The sequence below is a fragment of the Phyllobates terribilis genome, unplaced genomic scaffold (genome assembly GCF_046119375.1).
Source record: "Phyllobates terribilis strain yellow unplaced genomic scaffold, ASM4611937v1 Scaffold_4574__1_contigs__length_59379, whole genome shotgun sequence".
NCBI lineage: Eukaryota > Metazoa > Chordata > Amphibia > Anura > Dendrobatidae > Phyllobates > Phyllobates terribilis.
In genome coordinates this window covers 27,201-49,548 of record NW_027367325.1, presented here as the reverse complement: position 1 = coordinate 49,548, position 22,348 = coordinate 27,201, and the positions used below count along the sequence as shown (strand labels likewise).

At 35.8% G+C, this 22,348-nt stretch overlaps 1 protein-coding gene across 1 annotated transcript; it reads right to left on the bottom strand.

Annotated features, from left to right (window-relative positions):
- Positions 1–1,266: 1,266 nt before the first annotated feature.
- Positions 1,267–21,489, bottom strand: LOC141249467 (uncharacterized). Its single transcript, XM_073669624.1, has 11 exons — positions 20,098–21,489; positions 19,401–19,721; positions 18,072–18,158; positions 16,824–17,393; positions 16,574–16,738; positions 16,195–16,489; positions 15,900–16,114; positions 14,865–15,170; positions 3,599–3,662; positions 3,294–3,533; positions 1,267–1,373 (listed from the first exon to the last, which is right to left on the bottom strand). The coding sequence occupies exons 1-11, from the start codon at positions 21,487–21,489 to the stop codon at positions 1,267–1,269; spliced, it is 3,762 nt and encodes a 1,253-aa protein (XP_073525725.1).
- Positions 21,490–22,348: the final 859 nt, after the last annotated feature.

Here is a 22,348-nt window from a genome sequence, read left to right as displayed (position 1 = left end):
AGTTCCACCAGAACAAGGCCGACTTCATTCGGGGTGAGACTGATACATACGTCAGATCTTGGAGAGCCAGGAAGGTTGAGTCCGGCAAGGTTCAGAGGGAGATCCAAGTCCAATGGGAACCTCCCGAGCAAGGCTGGATGAAGTTGAACACCGACGGAGCGGTGTGTGGTGGTATGGGTGCGGCCGGGGGGGGGGGGGGGTGATCCCTGATCACCAAGATAAGTGGCTTGTTGGATTCATCCATCACATTGGTCCTTGCTCAGTCCCTATGGCCGAGCTTTGGGGTATTGCTTCAGGCATTTATTTGGCCTGGAACAAAGGGTACAAGAGGGTTTGCCTAGAAACTGACTCGCAGATTGCAATGCAGTTCCTAAGTAAACCTATAAATAAGACCCACCCACGTTTTAGCCTCGTCGCCAAGGCGAAAGGCTCCGTCAGTAGGGACTAACTTTGTCAGTGTTGCCATATTTACCGGGAAGCTAATGGGGTGGTAGACTCGTTAGCCTCTCAGGCCTTTGATTTTTGTTTTTTTTTTTCGTGCTCCTTAAGCCGCCATAGCCTGTTCTGGTTGTATTGATGGATGTCATTAGGGGAAGAGCTATACCCCATCTTGTTATGTTGCAGCTCACTGTTTTTTTTATTTAACGTGTACTGAGGCTCCGCTCCTCTTTCTATAAAAAAAGCTGAATAGATAATTTTAATTTCTTTTATTATCTCGCAAGATTTATTTTAATATATATCTCTAAAATACTCTGCTCCTATGTTTTTGAAAATTTTAATGGAAAATAGTAATTTTATAGATGATCAAAGTTAATACATTTTAACGGAAGTAACAAAATTGGTGATTAATTATAAAAGGTCTTACAAGGAACGGTTTCATGGAAATTTTAATAGATAAATAGTGATTTCTTGCAAAAATACCCTTTAAATAAATAGATAACAAATTCTTCTGATCGATAAGGACAGAATTCTAAAAATTATGAAAAACATATTATGAAAATGCATATTATAATAGGTAAAAAATTCTTCTGATCGATAAATTATGCTTAAGTTACTATAAAATGCATACTATAATATATGATCCAAACATATTATGAAAAACAATTCTTCTGATCGATAAGGACAGAATTCTACAAATTGTCTTGTTTTTTTAGGGCTTATAAGTTATCTTTTTAATGATAGAAGTTCAACTTAAACAGCAATATGTATATCAAAAACTAATCAAGAAAATTTGTACAGCACTTTGTACTACTATTCGAATTAAGTTCAGTTTGTCATTGCAGTGTGATCATAGTATTCCCTTACTAGTTGCCCAAACCATGAAGTCTCTTGTGCTATCAACTTTGCTGGATCATCATACTCCACCAAATTCCCTACACAAAATCAGTGTTTTGAGTGACATACTGATTGTTGTGTCAAATGGAAAATCTAATTTCAAAATGGTTTTTAAAGCATTCATAACGATGATATTCTCAAAATTTTAATTTAAAATTAAAAGAAAATATCAGAAAATTTAAAAAAACTCCTCCTAAATTCTTGTGCCCAGTTTTTTTCTTCAAGAATTTCGTTCTTTGTCATAAGGTAAAGAGGAAAAAATCATAAATTAATAAAAGACTCCAACAAATTCACAAGATTTGTTTCTGTTCTCTATTAATTTGCTTAATTGTTTTTATTTTAACTACCCTATTTACCAGATATCCCAACTCTACATTAATTTAAAATTTAAATACTCCGATCTCCCTATTTATTTGAAACTACTTTATTTACTTACCTGTTTGGAAATAATGTTGACTACCATAACTTTTTATAAGTTTACGTAATGAAACTTAAAAAATATATATTGGATTTGTTTTTTTTTTGTCGGGGCTATCGAGGGTATCAGACCGTCGAGGGTATCAGACTGTTACTAGTGATGCCACTAATCCTCCGGCTAAGGCAGCTAGTCCATCACTCCTTAGCATGGTTAAATCAGAAAACAACGCAATCTACGCAACTTATGTGTTTGAACTTGCGGTGGAATATTCAACACATCGGAGATCTACTCCTCATTTACCACTCCGCTATCATCCATAGGGCTATATATTGGATTTGTTGAAGTTGTACAATCTTATATATTGTCGACTACCATATCTTGTTTACACTATTATATCTCCTCCATATAATTTTTTTTTTATTCTTTACACTAAATAAACAGAACAAATTAATAAAATATTTAAAACAAAAAGTAAGTAATTATTAAATTTAAATGATTCTTCTAAAACTTAATTAACAATTATTATATTAATCAATTTATTTTCTAAAATTAGATTATTTTTTATTTTCCAAACTAGTTACCATAATCAACATAGATATTGACATTTACTTAATAGTTTATAAATTATATTTCCCCTAAAGATAAAATCTGGCAATATATTATATTATATTATTTATTTATTATGTTATTTAAAACCGAATCCATTATTTTGATGTTTTTTTAAAAAAAAACTTTTAGCAAACTAAAAAACTATATTACTATCTTTTTTAGATTAAACTTTATCAAAAACACACAATTTAATTACATAAATAAAATTTAAAGGATAAAGTTTAGTATTATGATTCAAAATCTAAACGGTCAAAGTTTGATCTATATCAAATTTGGATTGCACATATTATTACAATTATGTCTAACATATTTGAAATTATATTAATTTTATTCATCATATTTTATTTTATTTATTTAGTCATTATTCACCATCTCATCACTCAACCAGATCTTACCTTATTTTAAAATGTCTCATAAACTTTTATAATATTATATTTTTTAGATAACTTCGTGCAAGGTACGAGAAATATGCTAGTTATTTTTAAAATACAGATTTAATCTTGTTTTTATCAAATATAGCTTATATACCCACGTCTACAACTATGTTATTTACTGCTTACATTCTTAATTTGTATGTTACTCTATATTATTCAGGTTGATTATCAGTATTGTCCGTCGGGCTCACGTGTGTTAATTTTTACTATATAAATTTATATGAAACAACTATAATAATGATATTAATTAAACATGTTTGATTTGATAATTACTAATAAATTAATGCATGTGGTGTATTAGAATGATGTGTAAGAAATTTATGCAAGATTTTTGGGTTGTGGTAAAATTTTAAAAAAGTTCCTAAGATTATGTGGAAGAAAGACAAAGATTAGAAATAATGTAAGAAATTAGAGAAAAAAATTCAGCAGTGTCGATATTCTAAATAATTAACTAGCAAAAGAAAGAGAAATGACTAATGAGTGTATTTATATATTACCGTCGCTTAAAGAAAGTACCCTCGTACAATCCATGACTGTGGGTATTCTGTGAGCTACTGTAATCACAGTAGAGCTTGCAAATTCTCGTCTTATTGTTCTTTGTATGATCATATCGGTTGAGTTGTCAATGGAAGCTGTAGCCTCGTCTAGAACTAGTATTTTCCTTCTTTTGAGCAATGCTCTACCTAAACAAAATAGTTGTCTTTGTCCCATGCTCCAATTTGATCCATCTTGCACAACTGCAAATCACCAATTATTTCTTGTATGCAAGTCTAAAGACCTTTTCTATGGTATGTTGCTTTACCTAAAGAACTGAGACCTTCTGGTTTCTGTTGAATTGCCTCTTTAAGTTGACATTTTTCAAGAACCTTCGCAAAATAAAAAAAAGATGTCTGAATAGATTCAGTAGAGCATAGTTATCAGGATCAAGATCCGGATAGTAGGATCTTAGAATTCTGCACTTACAAAACGATCCCGATTTTATATAGGGTCTTAACTATGTCAGGATCCTACATAGGATCGGGTTGGATTGGTACGATCTTGTAGGATTACGTAGGATGTAATCCTTATATTCTATGGATTTTGAAAATTTTAAATTCTAAAATAACTATATAAATTATGCATAGAAACCATCTGACCAAAAAAGAAACCTTCATTTTAACTATAATAAATATTTTAATGATCAGATTATGGTAAATATTTTATAATATATACTTATATGTTAAAATATAATTCAAACTCAGTTGATTTCATTTAGGATTATATTAAATATCTCTCCCATTTTATTATTTCAGTAATTTCAATTTCTATCAAGCTAGTTTGTAGGAGTTAGTAATGCATTCTGTTTGATGAATTAGTCCATGATGTTGGACGGATACTGTGGAGGCAGGTGTACCAGTTTGTTCCTGATTTATGTAAGCTCTTCTTAGAGCAGTTTCGTTGTTGCTGAATGATTAAGAACACCTTTCAATTTCTTAATATTACTTTTGTCTTCTAGACTCTCAAATCCTCTTCCAGAATTGTTGTTCATTTGTTCGTATTTGTCATCAATTGGTATAAGAGTTTTCTAGACTTCGATCCTAGGATTGAGTGTGAGTTTGTGAGAGATCAAACACAGGAGAAACACAGGTTAAGTGTTAGACAATAAATCCTCAAGGAAATAACATTGGAGCCTCAATTCTGCCTATCTTCAAGGGTACCAAGTACCAGTTCTGGGGCTTGAAGATGAAGACTTTGTTCAGATCCCATGAAATGTGGAGTCTCGTGAATGATGGGTTTGAAGATGATGGAACTGAGCAGCTGGATCAAGCCCTAAAGGACAAGAGGAAGAAGTATGCAAAGGCCTTGTTCATGATTCAACAAGCTCTAGATGATAAGATCATTCCAAGAGTAACCTCAGCTTCAACGACAAAGAAAGCTTGGGATACTCTGAAGCAAGAGTATTTAGATGATAAGAAGATCATCATTGTGAGGCTTCAATCATTGAGAAGGGAATTCGAGACTTCCCTTATGAAGGACAAGGAGCATGTGCAAGATTACTTAAATAGGATCTCAAGCATTATGCAACAAATGAGATCCTATTGTGAAGATATGACAAATAAGCATGTAGTTGGAGAGATTCTAAGAAGTCTTACAACAAAGTATGATCACATTATTACAGCTATTGAGGAATCAAAGGACATGAAAATTTACACCTTTGATTAATTAATGGGCTCTCTGCAAGCTTATGAGGAAAGACTGAACATGTTTGGTGATCAAAAGGAGGGGAAGGCTTTCATGGAAAAAGATGAAGGTCGAAATCAGAATTCAAACAAAGGCAGAGGAAGAGGAGGTTTCAGAGGAAAAGGAAAAGGTAAGTTCAACCAAGGAAATGAAGGAAATGAGCATGAAGTTGAGAAGAAGATTTTCAATTGTTACTACTGAAGAAAGTGGGACATAAGGAAGCTCAGTGTTGGAAAAACAAAAAAGATCAGAGGAAAAGTGAGCCTAAGAGTGATCAGAAATCAAATTGTACTGAGCAACAAGACAAGTTGTTCTTCGCTGAGCTTGAAGAATATGAAGGGAAGCTCTTTCTTGCTAAACTGGTCGAGGAGGAAAGAAATCTTCTTAAAACACATAATTCAAATGCCCATAACACATGAGGTGTTTGGTATGTTGACAATAGCTGTTTTTTTTATCATATGACAGGAGATAGAGATTTAATCAGAGACTTGGATGAGTCACATAAAAACCAAGTTAGACTTGGTAATGAAATCAGAACCGAAGGTGAAGGGAAAGGGACAGTAGCAATGAGAACTGAGAGAGGTAACACTTAACTCATTTATGATGCGCAGTATTTGCCAAAATTAGCTCACAATTTGTTAAGTATGGGTCAATTGTTGTGTCCTGGCTTCAATGTGGTGTTTGATGACTTCTCTTATTTCATAAGAGAAAAGAATTCAGATGAGCTCATTATTAGTGTTGCCATGTGAAAGAACAAGGTCTTTCCTCTTAAGTTGGCCTCAAATGCAGGAAGGGCAATGATTGTGAAAGAAGACAATGAGAGCAAGATGTGACATTATAGATATGGTCATCTGAATATGTAAGGTCTCAAACTGTTGAAAACAAAGATATGGTTGAAGGATTGCCAAGGATTGGTGAGCTGAACATCTGTGAAGGTTGTGTTTATGGAAAGCAGGCAAGAGGCTGATAGCAAGTATCAACCTCCTTACCACTTAAATGGTAAGAATGAGATGCCACTGACCTTGTCAAGCTAGAAGTTTTTTTCCATCAATTGTGCAAGCTCTAGTGGTTGTACTAAAATTCTTTCAGATTATCTTAAATATGTATTCTTGGGTGAGAATGAAACTCTACCAATCATTATTTCGAGTAAGATCGCCAAGACCAAGAAGGAAGGTTAGTTCTTGAGCACAAGTCTGCCATAGGATGGACAATTGCTGATATCAAGGGAATTAGTCCTACTACTTGTACTCACCACATTCTGCTAGAAGGTGAGAAAAAACCGGTTAGGAAGCCTCAAAGGCGCGTGAATCCACCCATGATGGAGGTGGTAAAGAAGAAGGTACTCAAAGTCCTACAAGACGGAATGATCTACCCTATGTCCGACATCAAGTGGGTCAGTCTGACTCAGGTAGTACCTAAGAAGGGAGGAATCCAAATAGTGGAAAATCCTAATGGTGATAAGGTCGCAACTCGACCCCTCACCGGATATCGAGAATGCATAGATTATCATAAGTTGAACGCAGTAACTAGGCAGGACCATTCCCCCTTCCCATTCATTGACCAGATGCTAGAGAGACTAGCAGGGCGTGCCTATTATTGTTTCTTAGACGAGTACTCCGACTTTTTTCAAATAGCCATTGCATCCGAGTATCAAGGAAGGACAACTTTCACTTGTCCATTCAACACTTTTTCCTATCGTCGTATGTCATTTGGGTTGGTGAGCATCTTCTAGGAGTATATAGAGAATTTTATAGAGGTGTCCATGGATGATTTCACCGTGCATGGAGATGATTTCGACTCATGTCTCGATCACTTATATTTAGTTCTTGCGAGGTGCGTAGAAACAAACCTTTGCTTGAACTCAGAAAAATGTCATCTCATGGTTGATCAAAGCATTGTGTTAGGACATATAGTTTTTGTTAAAGGAATTGAGGTCAATAAGGCAAAGGTCGACATAATTCAGACTTTACCCTATCCTACTAACGTGTGAGATGCGCGTACCTTTCTAGGCCATGCGGGATTCTACCTCAGGTTTATTAAGGACTTTTCAAAAATCTTCTCACCTTTATGCGAATTATTGAAGAAGGACATTGGATTCGATTTCAACAATGCATGTAAAGTTTCATTCGATTATTGCACCTATTATCCAAGCTCCTGATTGGACCAAGCCCTTTGAGTTTTTGTGTGAAGAGAGTGATTACGCAGTAGGGGCGGTCTTGGGCCAGAAGGAGGCACGCGCCTCCCATGTCATTCAGTATGTTTCTACTACGCTGAATTCCGCCCAAAGAAATTACACTCCAATGGAGAAAAAGTTCTTGGTTGTGGTCTTTACGCTAGAAAAGTTTTGTCTTGTTTTTAGGTACTAAGGTGATTATCTACACTAACCACGCAACTCCGTTACGTAATGGCAAAGGATACCAAGCCTAGATTAATTCGGTGAATTCTCTTCCTAAGTGAGTTTGATGTTGAAATCAATGACAAGAAAGGTGCTGAAAATGTTGTAGCTATCCACCTTAGTATACTTGTCCATGAGAAGAATGCACAAACAGAGATCCACACTACGTCCCTAATGGGTATCTCTTGCGAATCCAGCATATCGAGCCATGGTACACTGATTTTGTGAACTATCTCACCATGGGAGACTTACCCCACACATTCAATATGGCTATGAAGGAAACATTGCATATCCAAGCAAAACATTTTGTATGGGAAGACCTTATTTATGGAAACTTAGAGGTGACCAAGCTGTCTGATGGTGCGTTGGAGAGAACGGGGTATCGTCTATACTTGGAATTTGTCATGACTGTTCTTGTGGAGGTCATTTTGGACCTAAGTGCATGACTAGGAAAGTCCTAGAAGCTAGATTTTGGTGGCCGGACCTTTTTAGCGATGCAAATGATTTTTGCAAATCATGTGACAATTGCCAAAGGGTGGGGAACATGAACCATCGACGTGAGATGCAACAGTCACCAATGATCTTTTGAGAGATTTTTGATGTTTGGGGCAGTGATTTTATAGACCATTTCCCTAACTTCGGAGGTAATATTTACATCTTGCTCGCGGTGGATTATGTGTCCAAGTGGGTCGAAGCTAAGGCCACCAATACTGATGATGCCAAAGTAGTGGCAGAATTCTTGAAGTCCCACATATTTTCTAGATTTGGGATTCCAATACCAATCATTAGTGGTATGGGGACACATTTTTGCAACAGGAAGATAGCTTCATTTTGAAGAGGTATCACGTTACCCATAGTATCTCTACATCATATCACCCCCAAACGAATGGCATGGAAGATGTATCAAATACAGAGATTAAGGTCAATATAGAGAAGACAGTTTCATCCAGTAGGAAAGATTGAAGCTTTAAATTAGATGATTCTCTTTGGACATATAGGACGACTTTCAAAACCCCTATCGGTATGTCACCATATCGGTTGGTGTTTGGAAAAGCTTGTCATTTGCTGGTAGAGCTTGAGCATAGAGCTTATTGGGCTGTCCGGAAGTGTAATATGAATCTAGATGAAGCTAGGGAGTATAGGAAACTCCAATTGAGCGAATTAGAAGAAGCTAGACGTGAAGCCTATGATAATTCCTTTCACTACAAAGACAAAACTAAAGCTTGACATGATCAGAACATCTTGAGGAAGATTTTCAAACCAGGGGACAAGGTCTTATTATTCTCTTCTCGGCTCAAGTTTCTCCCAAGAAAGCTAAGGTCCCGATGGATGGGACCATATATCATTGTCAAGGTCTACCCTCATGGTGCTATTGACGTATATGACAAGGCGACCCATAATGTTTTCGAAGTTAACAGGCAACGATTGAAGAAATACTACGAAGGGTTTTATAGGGAAGTGTTTGAAGAAGTTGGCTCGGAGGAACCCCATGTGCCACATTGAGCTGGAATGACGTCGAGCCATGACGTTAAACAAGACACTTATCAGGAGGCAACCTGACGCAAGTACGTTTGTCTTTCTTATTTTTATAGCTAGATATATTAGGTTTATTTTTACCATTTTTTGAAAATACCATGCTCGTCGGCGCTCTCCGATAGCTTTTGGCACCCGCCGATGCGTGCCCGTTTTCCACCTTCACCACATAACTCTTTACAGCGACCGCCCGCCATATGTCGGTGTCCGACACACTTAAGTTTTGGTGTTTTATGCACGTTTTCCTCGGTGTCCACCATTCCCCTTGGCATTCCAAAAGTATAATTCCTAATCTCTTGAACTTTTTTTTGGAAACCAAGTGACAATGTGAGATTTCGTGAGGAAAAGAATAGAGTATTTTCACAAGAATTCGAGAGTAAAAGAAATAAGTGTCAATAAAAGAAGAAAACACGAGTGTAATTGTGAGCTAAAAGAATCGAGGGAGTGATAGCATAAAAGAAAGAGATGCTAGGGTGAAAAATGAAAGGGAATCCCCCTCAAATCCAAAAACAGATTGTAGAGATGTGAGGTTTTAGTGATTGTGAGGTTTCTACAACTGATTACCATCTTGAAGGTCAAAGAGTTTCCTTATTTGTCCAATACTACTCAAGGACAACCGTTCATCATTCCATGACTCCTCCGTTGATCCATTTTCCACCACCACCACCCATGTGTTTTCCTACGTTCTATCGAGCCAGAACCATCTCCTCTGACAATCACTTGCAATCACATACCCACTCTCAACAACCATGACAACCACAACCATGAATTGAAGACAACGCGGAGCATTCCTAAGTTCCTTTCTACGAGAGTTCTACCATACTTCTCGGGTATTTATTTTTCTTCCCATATACATGAGGTCCATACATTAAGGACAATGCATATTTGAGTGTGGGAATGGAGGGAGATACCTACCTATCATTTTTAAAATTTTTAAAAGAGCATAAAGATTTAAAAGGCCAAAAATAAAACTTGGGGATGAGTTGAACATTCGAGAGAGCCGTTCAGGCAATAAGCAGGTAATCTGACAGGCAATAGGCTTGGAAAAAACAAGATTCAGAGTGATAGTGAGGATTGTTGAGCATATTTATGAGAGTTTTAGGCAAAAATCCGAATGGGCGCCTAAGCAAGAATTGAAATGAAAAGAATTTGAGTGTTTTAGGATTTCCGATTCCTAAGTGGCGTGGAGACATAAGTGTACTGAGTATAGGAGTGTTTTGGGGCAGGTTCTCACTCGGAGCAATAAGGTGTAGTATCCATGAACTTTGCTTTCATCTTAAGCTTGTGCAAGGAGGTTAGTCTAGTTCAATTCTTTTTGTTGTGGTTGAGGAACTTATTTCATATCTAGGACATGGTGGTGTTGAAGTGTGGGGAAGGAGAGGTTCATAACTATTATGGTGTGTTGGTGTATTTTGAATGATAGTTTGAGTAGTCTAGGTTAGATTTTTGTTCCCCTGGAGTTTGATGCATACCGACATGGTTGAGTTATGCAGATTTTTCCTAGGAATCGGTGGTTGATTTTGATTTTGATTTTGATTTTGATGAGTAGTGGAGTTAGGACTTAGATCGTTTTGATCTTTGATCGTTGTTTTAGAGGAGATTTGGGATGTTCGTTGTTTAATTGGTTATGGTTACACGGGGTGCATGATTTTATGTTTATGATTGACTACTTTGTAAGGATTGAGAGCATTTTACAGTGTGATTAGACTTTGATGTAAAAGTTAGATTGGTAAGGGGCGAGCTTATTGGTTGTTATTTTTCTATGTGAGCATTTTTATACTTGGGTTTTCTACATGGGGATTACTGAGAGTTAAGTGGTATTTTATTTCACTCGGGACGAGTATAAGTTTAAGTGCGGGAATGCTTGATAGGAACGTCTACGACGCGTCCATAAGCATGGATTTAACACCATTTCACTACATTTATGGGCGTTGTTATGTCGTATTTTTTCCAAACCTTTGTCTAACGCTATATATCATATTTGAGTTACTTTGGAGCTTATTAGAGTCAATGAGGAGCTTAGGAAGAGTGGAGACGAATGCATGGACATCGGAGGTGCAAAACAAGCTAAAGGAGTCAAAATCAAGCAGAGGACTCGTCGACGTCCGCGACACATCCATTGACGCCCGCCGATGTGGAATTCGAGCAAGGACACAAAGAAGTCATCGGCACCCGTCGATGACCATCAACACCACCAATCTCCAGACAGACTTAAACAACTTACCTTTCTTCTTATCTTTTCACTTGCGATTTTAGGTAGATTATATATCTTTATTTCCAAATTTCTATTTTATTATTTTAGGTTTTTTTGGTTGACTTATAAATAGAGTTTTATAACTCCAAATTTGGTTAGCCTCTCTTTGGAGAGAGATTAGTTCTAAGTTCTCCATCAGACTCTTTACGTAATTAACTTTTTGATGAATTTTGTCATGAACTAAGCATCCAATCTTAGTTGGACCTTGAAGTTTATATTCTGATAAAATTTTGAGTTTCTCTTTCTCTTAAACTTATGTAATTGTTAACTATTCTCTTGAATTTCATGATTAGGGTTTGAATTTCATTGTGTCCTAATCTGGCCAATTAGGTTATACGAGTTGAAATTCATTGCTAGGATAGATCAATTCGTTTGTCTAGGTCAATTCCTTTGAAGCTATCACAATTTCGTAGATTCGGGTTGAACTAGGAAATTGTGTAGATAATTGACATATAGGCTAGTCGCAAAATGCCTATATCCTAGTGTGTCTTGCTTAATGCTTCCTATGATTTGAATCATTAGTGTTCGTTGTGGTTAATTATTAGGAAAGAACTATTGTGCTTAGTTTGAGGTCTTAGTTATCTTAGGATAGAATTAGGAACACATTGCATGTTTAAGGTGTATTGAGTTTCTAGGATCAAATTGTCAAATATAAATGGATAATGTCTAGCTAAGTGTATTTCTCCAATTAAGTCTTATCATTGTTAATTTCGTGCATTTGGTAGTATTTTAGAAAGTGTGACCTTAAAACCCCTTAGTTTAGTCTTTTAGGTTAATCTACAATTTAACCATAAGATATTCGCCTCCTTGTGAATTTAACCCCTACTTCCACTATATTCTAATTAATAGGATTTAGAGTCAAGTTAGAATTCTCTTTAAAAAGAGGTGAGACACTCCGTCTCGCCTTGTTTGCATAACAACACTCTTGTTCGTTATTCCTAGTAAAATACGACTGTCAAGAGTGGACTGTTATCACTCTACAACCAACGCTATCATGAACAATACACTATGAAGCTTGGAAAGGGATAAAGACAAATGTAAGTCGTCTTAAGGTTTTTGGTTGCAGAGCTTATACAAATTTGAACTTGAGATCAGAACTTGATGAAAAAGTGAGAAATCCATGTTTATTGGGTATTCCACTGAGTCCAAGACTTATAGACTGTATAATCCAGAGTCTAAGAAGGTAGTGATAAGCAGGAATGTGATCTTTGATGAAGAGTCACACTGGAACTGGAGTTTAAATCAGTGTGTGGAGGATGTGAAACACAAGAGTGTAATGACTGAAAACTCAAAGTTTGCTCCAGACAGAAAATGAGCAAGTGTTTGATCAAGGTGGAAATCAACACATCATTAGTGAGTCTGAGTCAACATAAAGTGGATCAAACAACATAGAAAATCAGAGTTCACTAGGATCCATATCCTCCTCTTCAAGTAGCTCAAGTGGATCAAGTCCAAGCTTATAAAATGATTCTACTCCAAGGAGATTAAGATCTCTTGCTGAGATGTATGATAGTTATGACCTTGCTTTGACTGTTTTTAAGCCTACCAACTTTGAAGAAGTTGCATTGAGCAAGGATTGGAAAGAAGCAATGGAAGAGGAAATGAAAGCTATCCAGAAGAGTGAAACATGGAGTTTAATTGAGCTCCTTGTAGATAGAAATGTGATAGGTCTGAAGTGGAATTTTAGAATCAAGTTCAAGACAAATGTTGGCATTCAAAAGGACAAAGCAAGACATGTGGCTAAAGGGTATGCTCAGAAAGAGGGAATAGATTATGATGAAACCTTCTCTCCAGTGGCTAGATTTGAAACAATAAGGCTTATACTTTCTATAGCTACACAGAAGAGGCTTCAAGTATATTAATTTGATGTAAAATCTTCTTTTCTTAATGGAGAAATTCAGGAAGAAGTGTTTGTTGAGAAGCCTCAGGGATTTTTTCATAAGAGTGAACAGAATAAAGTGCTTAGACTAAAGGAAGCTCTTTATGGCTTGAAACAAGTTCCAAGAGCTTGGTATAGTAGGATTGATGTTTTCTTCACTGAGAATGGATTTAATAGGAGTGAGAATGAGCCTACTCTGTATGTAAGAAAGGAAGCATATGAGAAGTTTGTTGTAGTGTGCCTATAGATAATATGATCTACTTTATCAATTCAAAGAAATTGCTGTCAAAATTTAAGTATGCAATGAAAAGTTAGTTTGATATGACTGATTTAGGGTTGCTACAATATTTCCTTGGACTTGAGGTGAAATAAATAAAGGAATGAATCTTTGTGTACCAAGAGAATTATGTAAAGGATATGATCAAGAAATTTAGTATGGAGACATGTGATATAGCTGTCACACCAATGAATACAAATCAGAAGCTTCAAAAGGAGGATGAAACTGAGAGAAGTGATGAAAGGTTGTTCATAAGTTTAGTAGGAAGTCTAAACGACTTGACACATATTAGACTAGATATAGCTTATTGTATGAGTGTTGTTTCTAGATATATGCACTCGCCAACTAGACAACACTTGGGAGCTGCAAAGAGAATCCTCAAGTATGTAGCTGGATCAGTTGATTATGGAATTTGGTATGAATCAAAGGAGAACTTCAAGCTAGTTGGTCACACTGATAGTGATTGGTCTGGAATCTTGGATGACAGGAAGAGCACATCAAGATCAATGTTCAGTTTATGCTCAGGAGCTGTAAACCGGAGCTCTAAGAAGCAAGAGACAGTTGCTCTATCTTTATCAGAGGCAGAATATGTTGCAACTGGGGCAACATCAAGACAAGCAATTAGGTTGAGGAAGATGTTGGAAGATTTGTATTGTTCTTAGAGTGTTGCAACAGAGATTTGATGTGATAATCAATTTGCAATTGCCATGACATAGAACCCTGCTTTCCATGCTAGAACAAAGCATATAGAGGTGCCACATCACTATGTGAGGAAGCTAGTAGTTGAGGAGCAGATTACCCTGAAGCTCTATGGAACTAATGAGCAAGATGCATATTTTTTTTACCAAGATATTGAATCAAGTGAAACACTTCTATTTCATGGACAATATAGGTGTTTGCAGGTTTGATTAAGGTAGGGTGTTAAAACATAATTCAATCTCAGTTTTTTCATATAGAATTATATTAAGTAGCTCTCCCGTTTTATTATTTCAGTAATTTCAATTTCTATCAAGCTAGTTTGTAGGAGTTAGTTATGCATTTTGTTTGATGAATTAGTCCATGATGTTGAACATGTATTGTGGAGGCAGATGTGTCAGTTTGTTTCTGATTTATGTAAGCTCTTCTTATAGCAGTTCTGTTGTTGCTGAATGATTAAGAACACCTTGCAGTTGCTTAATATTACTATTGTCTTCGACACTCTCAAATCCTCTTCCAGAATTGTTGTTCATTTGTTCTTCTTTGTCAATATTACAAATAGTCTTTTAACTATATGCGGTCTCATGTGAGTAAAATCATTTATTTATAATATTTGTACTAGAAAGATATAATATAATCACTTTATCTTTCTGATGGCTCAATTTCAAAAATTCGTAGAATCTTACGATCCTACGATTCGATCCAAGTCCAACCAATCCGATCCTACCACTTTATAATCCAAAATAGAATCTCAATCCTGATAACTATGAGTAAGAGAACAAGGGGAAAAACAAGGGTAGGAGAATTTTAGTACCTCCCAAATGTCATGATCAGAGTGTTCAGATAGTGGGTCAAGATTGTATCTCACTGACCCATCAAACAATATTGCTTCTTGTGGAATGACACCAAAGTGAGATCTCAGATCATGAAGGCCAATAGTTGAGATATCTAGTCCATCTATGATTATCTTCCCTTCTGTAGGCTCTACTAGTCGAAATAATGCGTTGATGAGAGTTGTTTTGCCACTACCAGTTCTTCCGACTATTCCAATCTTATTTCCTCCTTCAAACACACAACTGATCCCCATAAGAACAAGAGGGGAATTACGTTGATACCTCACCTGCAAAAAAAACAATAATAACTTCTCGTGTATCTGAGTTTGAAAACAAAAATTGGTTTTTTGTCATGGTTCTTTTTGAATTAGATTATGTTGAAATCAGATTTTAAAATGTCAATATTTCACAGCTGAATCCTGACATCAAATAATGAATATAGATTATCAAACTTTGAAGATAGAGTATGAATTTCTGAACATACTAAAAAGGAAAAAAATAAAAAAAAATTGAGTTATTTATAAAATTGTCACCGTGTCACTGTTTCATTAGTTTTTTTTGGTAGGATTATAAATTCATATTCTATGTTCATAATTGAATACTCTGTATTCATGATTTGGATAGCAAGGTTGGAGAAGTTTTTGCATTTTAAGGCATAATTTCAACAAAAACTTCCTTATTTCTTTGAGGATGTTTTGCTGGATTATACCTTAAAGTGCCGAAACTTCGCAGCTGAATCTTACTATCCAAGTCATGAAGATAGAGTATTATAATTATAACATAGGGCATAAATTTGTTAACGTACTAAAATAATAAAATTGGTGAAAAAGTAATGTGGTGATAATTCTATAAATAACTCGAGTTTTTATTTCTTTGCTAGTAGGTTCACCAGTTCATAGTCTATGTGTATAATTTAGTACGTACTTTGTGTTTATTATTTAGATAGGGAAGTTTGGTTGTGAAATTTTTTTATTTTTAAAGTCTAATTTCAACATAACCTTTGTACCTTTTAGTACCTTTAAATTGCATATTTCTACTTTACCCTCATGAGGCCAAGTGTGTGAAGGCCTATTTTGCTCTATAACTTGTGGAGCTTCACTAGGGATGTTCATGTACTGCCCTAGTCTTTCAACAGATACCATCATATTTGATAATATATTTTGGCTCTGAATTGTATACATTAGAGTTAAGTCCAATGATATACCATATGAAAGTGCCAATCCAATATAACCTGCATTTCATGTCAGAAGTTTCATGATGTATGGATAAACAAACTACTCAAAGACAAAAAAAAGTCGAAAAATTACTAACCAGCTGACGAGTTTGACTGAGGAGATACAACCACCAATAGAGTTGCTGCTGACAGTACAACTGCATACATTATCTCAAGCCTTTGGATAAACCACTCATTTGCTGCAAAATTGTGGAAGAATGGAGTTGCGTTCCTATCAATAAGGTTAAGATTTCTAGCAGAGAATTTTTGTTCCTCCCCAAAAGCTCTAATCGTCATAACTCCAGCTGCCGTTTCAGCAACATAGCTAGCAAGAGCAGACTTTGTTGTCCCATTGATTCTCATTAGCTCTTTGGCAGACGAGTAATAGTACCGCTGCTCCAATCAATAAGTCATTAGACTTGATAAATTTAGAAGACTAGAATGAAGAATTAACATAATCACAGCCTTTGTTTGTACCTGTAGGAAGATGATGAGGAAGATCATGGGAATGATGAGGAAGATAACTTCCCAAGCAAGATGAATAAATATTCCAAAATTAGAGTAAGTGTATATAAGACCTCCAATAGTACCTATTAATCTCTGAGATAGATCAAGGTCAATGACGTTTAGATCATATGACACCTAAGAGGATAAAAAAAAAACAAATTAGAACAATAATAACGCAACAATATTTTTCATAATCTAATGTAGAAATTAGCTTTTGTACCCGGCTTAGAATCCTTCCTAGAGGAGTTGAGTCATAAAAAGACATTGGAGCTCTAAAGAGAGACGTGATAAGTGATGAAAAGATGGACTTTGACCCTCCGAGAGCAAGAAGAACTATGAAAATACCTCTAATAAACAAGAATATGAGCAACGAACAACCGATAATGGCATAAACTGCAATCAGCTTTGGTTGGCTCGTGTCGGAGTTCTCAAGATTAGCAGCTAGCCAATAGCTTTGAAGAAATTGTCCAACCATGTATAAAATGAAAGAAAAGGCTGATAGGGCTACATACAAGAATCCATTGCCATGTTTCATGAACTGGATATAAGGCTTCAAACTACCGCTACCACTCTCCTTTTCCTCCTTTTTTATGAGTTGTTCTCCTATGTTATTCTGCTCTTTCATGTCCACATTTTGAGATTCTGAATATTTGGTCGTCGAGATTTCGTCATCCTCAATGCTTTTGGATGCAGTTTTGTTGTGTGCATGAATTATAAAATTAAACTCTTCACTAGATGCTAGAAGCTCATTATAAGTACCAACTCTCAACACTTCACCTTCTGACATTAACTGCGAAAAAATGAAGAATTTTTAGCTGATAATAAGGAAAATTAATCCACTAAGTTATACAGTAGATTTGTTGGTATATGAGAAAGTAATCCTCGATAACTTATATAGTAGATTTGTTGTTATACGAGCGTATTACTTAGGTTATATAATAGGCTTGTTGGCATGCGGACGAAGGTCCATGTAAGGTAAGTATGCGGAAAAAGGGCCTTTGGTATGTATGTAAGGACCAGGCGAGTAGCGTCCGCGAGCCGATAAAGAATCATAAAGACTCTGACACGTGATAAATTTCACGGGTCTAATAGGCCCAAGATATAGTCCAGTGAGGCTTCATCCTAAAACCACTTGGCAATAGGAAGAGTAATCCACATTTTTATATATTGGGTACTTTATGTCCCAAGTTCAAATGTTGGATATCATCACAATACACCTTCACAAGTGCAATGGGCTTCAACTGGCCCAACAGACTCGGGTATAAAGTCGAACCTCGGTTCTGATACCATGTCAAATTATATGGACCCTACGTCCAACACATACAAGGGAGTCGTGAACGTACGATCACATAAGCACAGTCCGATCCAACACACAAATTTAATGAGATTTCATCTTAAAATTAACTGTAAATAGGTGGAGTATTCCACTAAGTTATATAATAGATTGTTATCTCTTAATTATACTCACCAAAATCGAATTAAAGGCGTGGAGAAAATCAACTTGATGGGTTACAAGAAAGACCGTCTTTCCTGCTAATGCTTCCATAACATATCCCTATAAAGATCAAATGAGAAATTCTATTAAGATATTATAGATATTTTAGATAGAATATTAGAAAAGATATTATTTACTTTCTATCTAGATTATATTCTTGTTACCATATATTCATGTATAAGATCTTTATCTTATATATCTTGTAATCTCTATATAAAGGCATTCGCCTCCTAAATCAATACAAGGAATCGTATTCTCATAACACAAGGAATTATATATTCCCATAAACATATCTCTCTAATTTATCATGGCATCAGAGCAGAGCCTTCCCAATTTTTTTCTTCTAAACCCTAACGACCACCGCTCCGCGTCTTACCACCACCACTACTGCCCACTGTTTCCGCCTTTTTGCTGCATTTTTGTTCTCCACATACCTACCATACATAGGCCTTCGCCTATATACATATCGTACCTACTATGGGAGACAAGCGTCCGATGCTGGATTTTTGTTCTCCGTATACCTTACACGGGCCATCGCCCGCATACCTACCATACATAGGGGTTTTGCCTACATACCTACCATACATGGGGCTTCTCCCACATAACTACCATACGTGGGCTTTCTCCCGTATACATACCATACATAGGGCTTTCGCTCGCTTACCAACCATACATAGGGCTTCCGCCTGCATACCTAGTGGTTTTGTCCGTCTTTAACAAAACAACATACCTAGCGGTATCGTCCGTCTCAACAAAACGACATACTTAACAGTCTCGTCCATCTCAACAAAACTGCTATCTAGCGGTCTCGTCCGTCTCAACAAAACGACATATTTAGCGGTCTCGTCCAACTTCAACAAAACGACTACAACCTACGAAGATCGGTCCATCAAGACTTCAAATAGATTTAGATATTTTTATGATTATTTACTGTATATAATTTAGCCATATTTAATATTCTATTGTCCAATTTGGGCATGATTAACATCATGCTCCAACTTGAGGGGGAGTATTAAGATATTATAGATATTTTAGATAGAATATTATGAAAGATATTATTTACTTTCTATCTAGATTATATTCTTGTTACCATATATTCATGTATAAGATCTTTGTCTTATATATCTTGTAATCTCTATATAAAGGCATTCACCTCCTAAATCAATACAAGGAATCGTATTCTCATAATACAAAGAATTATATATTCTCATAAACATATCTCTCTAATTTATCAAATTCAGTAAAGATGCAAAAACAAAGAACAAATAGATGATTAATTAGAGAGTTTCTTAGTAAGATTACGTTAAATAAACTGGTTGCAGTATGTGCATCTACAGCACTAAATGGATCATCAAGAAGATAGATATCTGCATTTTGATACAAAGCACGTGCTAATTGCACCCTTTGCTTTTGTCCTCCACTTAGATTAACTCCTCTTTCTCCTATTAATGTAAGATCACCAAATGGAAGCATCTCCAAATCTTTAGTCAAACAACACTTATCAAGTGTATCATGGTACCTATCTGAATCCATCAATGAACCAAACAGTATATTTTCTTGTATAGTTTGACTCTGAATCCAAGGTGTTTGTGAAACATATGCTATCTTTCCATTCACTTTGACCTAAGAAAAATCCAAGCACTCATAGATATTAAATAATTATTATATTTATGTAATATTTTCTCTATAATAATAATAGTGTATTTTTTATTTTAATCATTTACTATTTGCTTTATAAATATCTTTATAAATAAATATAAAAATTAACCTTAGATTTTTAATAATATTATTAAAAAACCAACATTAGTTACTTCCAGTTAAAAGGTTAAATTTTCCTTACAAAGCACAATAAAAAAAATATTATCATAAATAATTACATAATATCTTATATAAATTAGGACATGTCATAATTTTTATCGGGTAATACATTATTATTTTTTCATTCGTTCTGGTATTGCATTATACATATAGATTTAAAACCAAGTGCATAATGACTTACTTGTCCATCAACATAAGGAACCTCTCCAATAATGGTAGCTAAAAGGGTTGATTTGCCTGCACCAACCTCACCACATATCGCCACCTTATCCCCAACACTACACACCATATCAATGTTCTTCAAGTTGGGTTTTTCACAACAATCGTCCCATGAAATCCCTTGCACTTTGATAGAAACCGCATTCATCTCCAACCCATGATGATCCCTTTCTGATTGCATCCTGGCATTCTTCAACTCCGGTGCATCAAGAAACCGCATGATTCTGCTCAATGCTACTTTGGCATCAATAAATGCTCCCACAACATCAGACATCAATTTGATCGGCTCTTGAACGAGCCTAACAGAAGCAAGGAACATGAACACATTTTCGATTGTCAGGTCAATCTTTAAGAAATAGCAAGCCCCAAATGTTGCCATGGGTACCAAAACCGGAGCTGACCAAAACACCATGGAGTTATATCCCTTTTGAATCTGAACAGATTTCAACCATTTATACTCTTCCTTCCTCGCATCCTCAACAACCTTCTTGAAATGCATGTCCCATGCATACAACTTCAAGACCTTCATTGTTGATAGAGATGTTGAGATGAACTTTACCATTTTGTCTTGCTTCTCCATGAATTTCCTTTGATATTTCGCTTGAAGTTTTGCGAGTGGTGAGTTCACAAGTACTGTTAATACAATGATAAATACAGCTGCCAAGGATGCTAAGCCAACACAACTGTAGACAATGAGTAGTGATAGAAAGAGCTGAAATGGAGTTATCCATATTTGGTGGAGATAAGAGGAGAATTCACCTAGCCTATATGCATCAATGGAAACTAAGCTGACTATCTCTCCTGAACTGAACTTAGAAGATGGTGACAGTTTTAGCTGCTTATTGTAGATCGATGCACAAAACATAGACCTTACTTGGATTCCTACCAATCTCATGATGAAACAGCATTGTCTTTCACAAAAGGACTGTACGCATTTGGCGACTAATAAACCTGCAGTGAGAGCATAACCCATATGACTAAATCTTTCTTCTCCTTTCGCCACTTCAATGAACAATTTGATGAAAATGGGACCTGTGGAAGTCGCTAGGACCTTGAAAAAGGCAAGGATTCCTGCAACTATAATTGGTTTCCATTGCCAACTAAAAAGAACCGGAAGAACTGAAATGTTCTTTTGAAGATGAAGCTTCATGAATGTTTCTGCCTGGTCCTGTTTCCTTAGCCTTGGAATATCATCGTCCTCAAGTGGTTTTTTCCTTCCCTTGATTATCAATGGATTTAGCCACCAAAATGTCAGCTTATTTAGAAGTCCTGATCTTTCAAAAGGCGTTGAGTTCTCATCACCATCATTATCCTTATCATGATGCTTATGGCACATGGTTGTAGGGATTGCCATACTGGGTCCTGGTATGGATAATTAGATGTCCAAAACTGGATATGATTTTGTTGGCAACTAGGAATGATGCATACAAAAGGTCAAGGAAATAGTAAAAGTTTCTTCTAATAAATATTAAGAACAAATATAACACGTTCATGTGCGTACATGAAAGTGTCTATACCATTTTTTCTGAAAGAAAATGCATAAAAATAAGAAAAAGTATCGAGAAAAAATGACATTATCATGAGAAATGAGAATGAACATGGACCGTACAGATTTATTACGTTGACTAACATTGATTGGGATTGACCATTCGTTGACCAGTGTTGACCAAAATTAACCATCAACCATTGGCTATGCACTAATGCATAGAAATCATGTACTAATGCGCCACTGGAAAATCATTCCCTTTATCACAAAACTATGCATTTATGGTAAATTCATGCACTTTCCAAAAAAAAACTATTGCACTCTAGAGCAAAACTCATACACTTTATGTTAAAGTTCATGCACTTTATGGTAAAACTCATGCACTTTACTTCAAAACTCATGCACTTTTCAACAAAACTCATACTTCACATTAAAACTCATGCAATTTTAACCAAACTCATGTACTTTCCAAAAAAATTCAAGCACTTTTCAACAAAACTCATGCACTTTCAAATAAAATGCATACACAAATACGTAGAAACAATGCACTAACGCCGAGAGACCGTTAACTAATACCAACACACCAATAATACACTAAATCAAATAAACCATGTACTAAGTCAAAGAAACCATGCATTAATGCTAACACACCAATCATACACTAAAACAAAGAAATCATGCACTAATGCACAGAAATCATGCACTAATGTACAAAATGTATTCATCG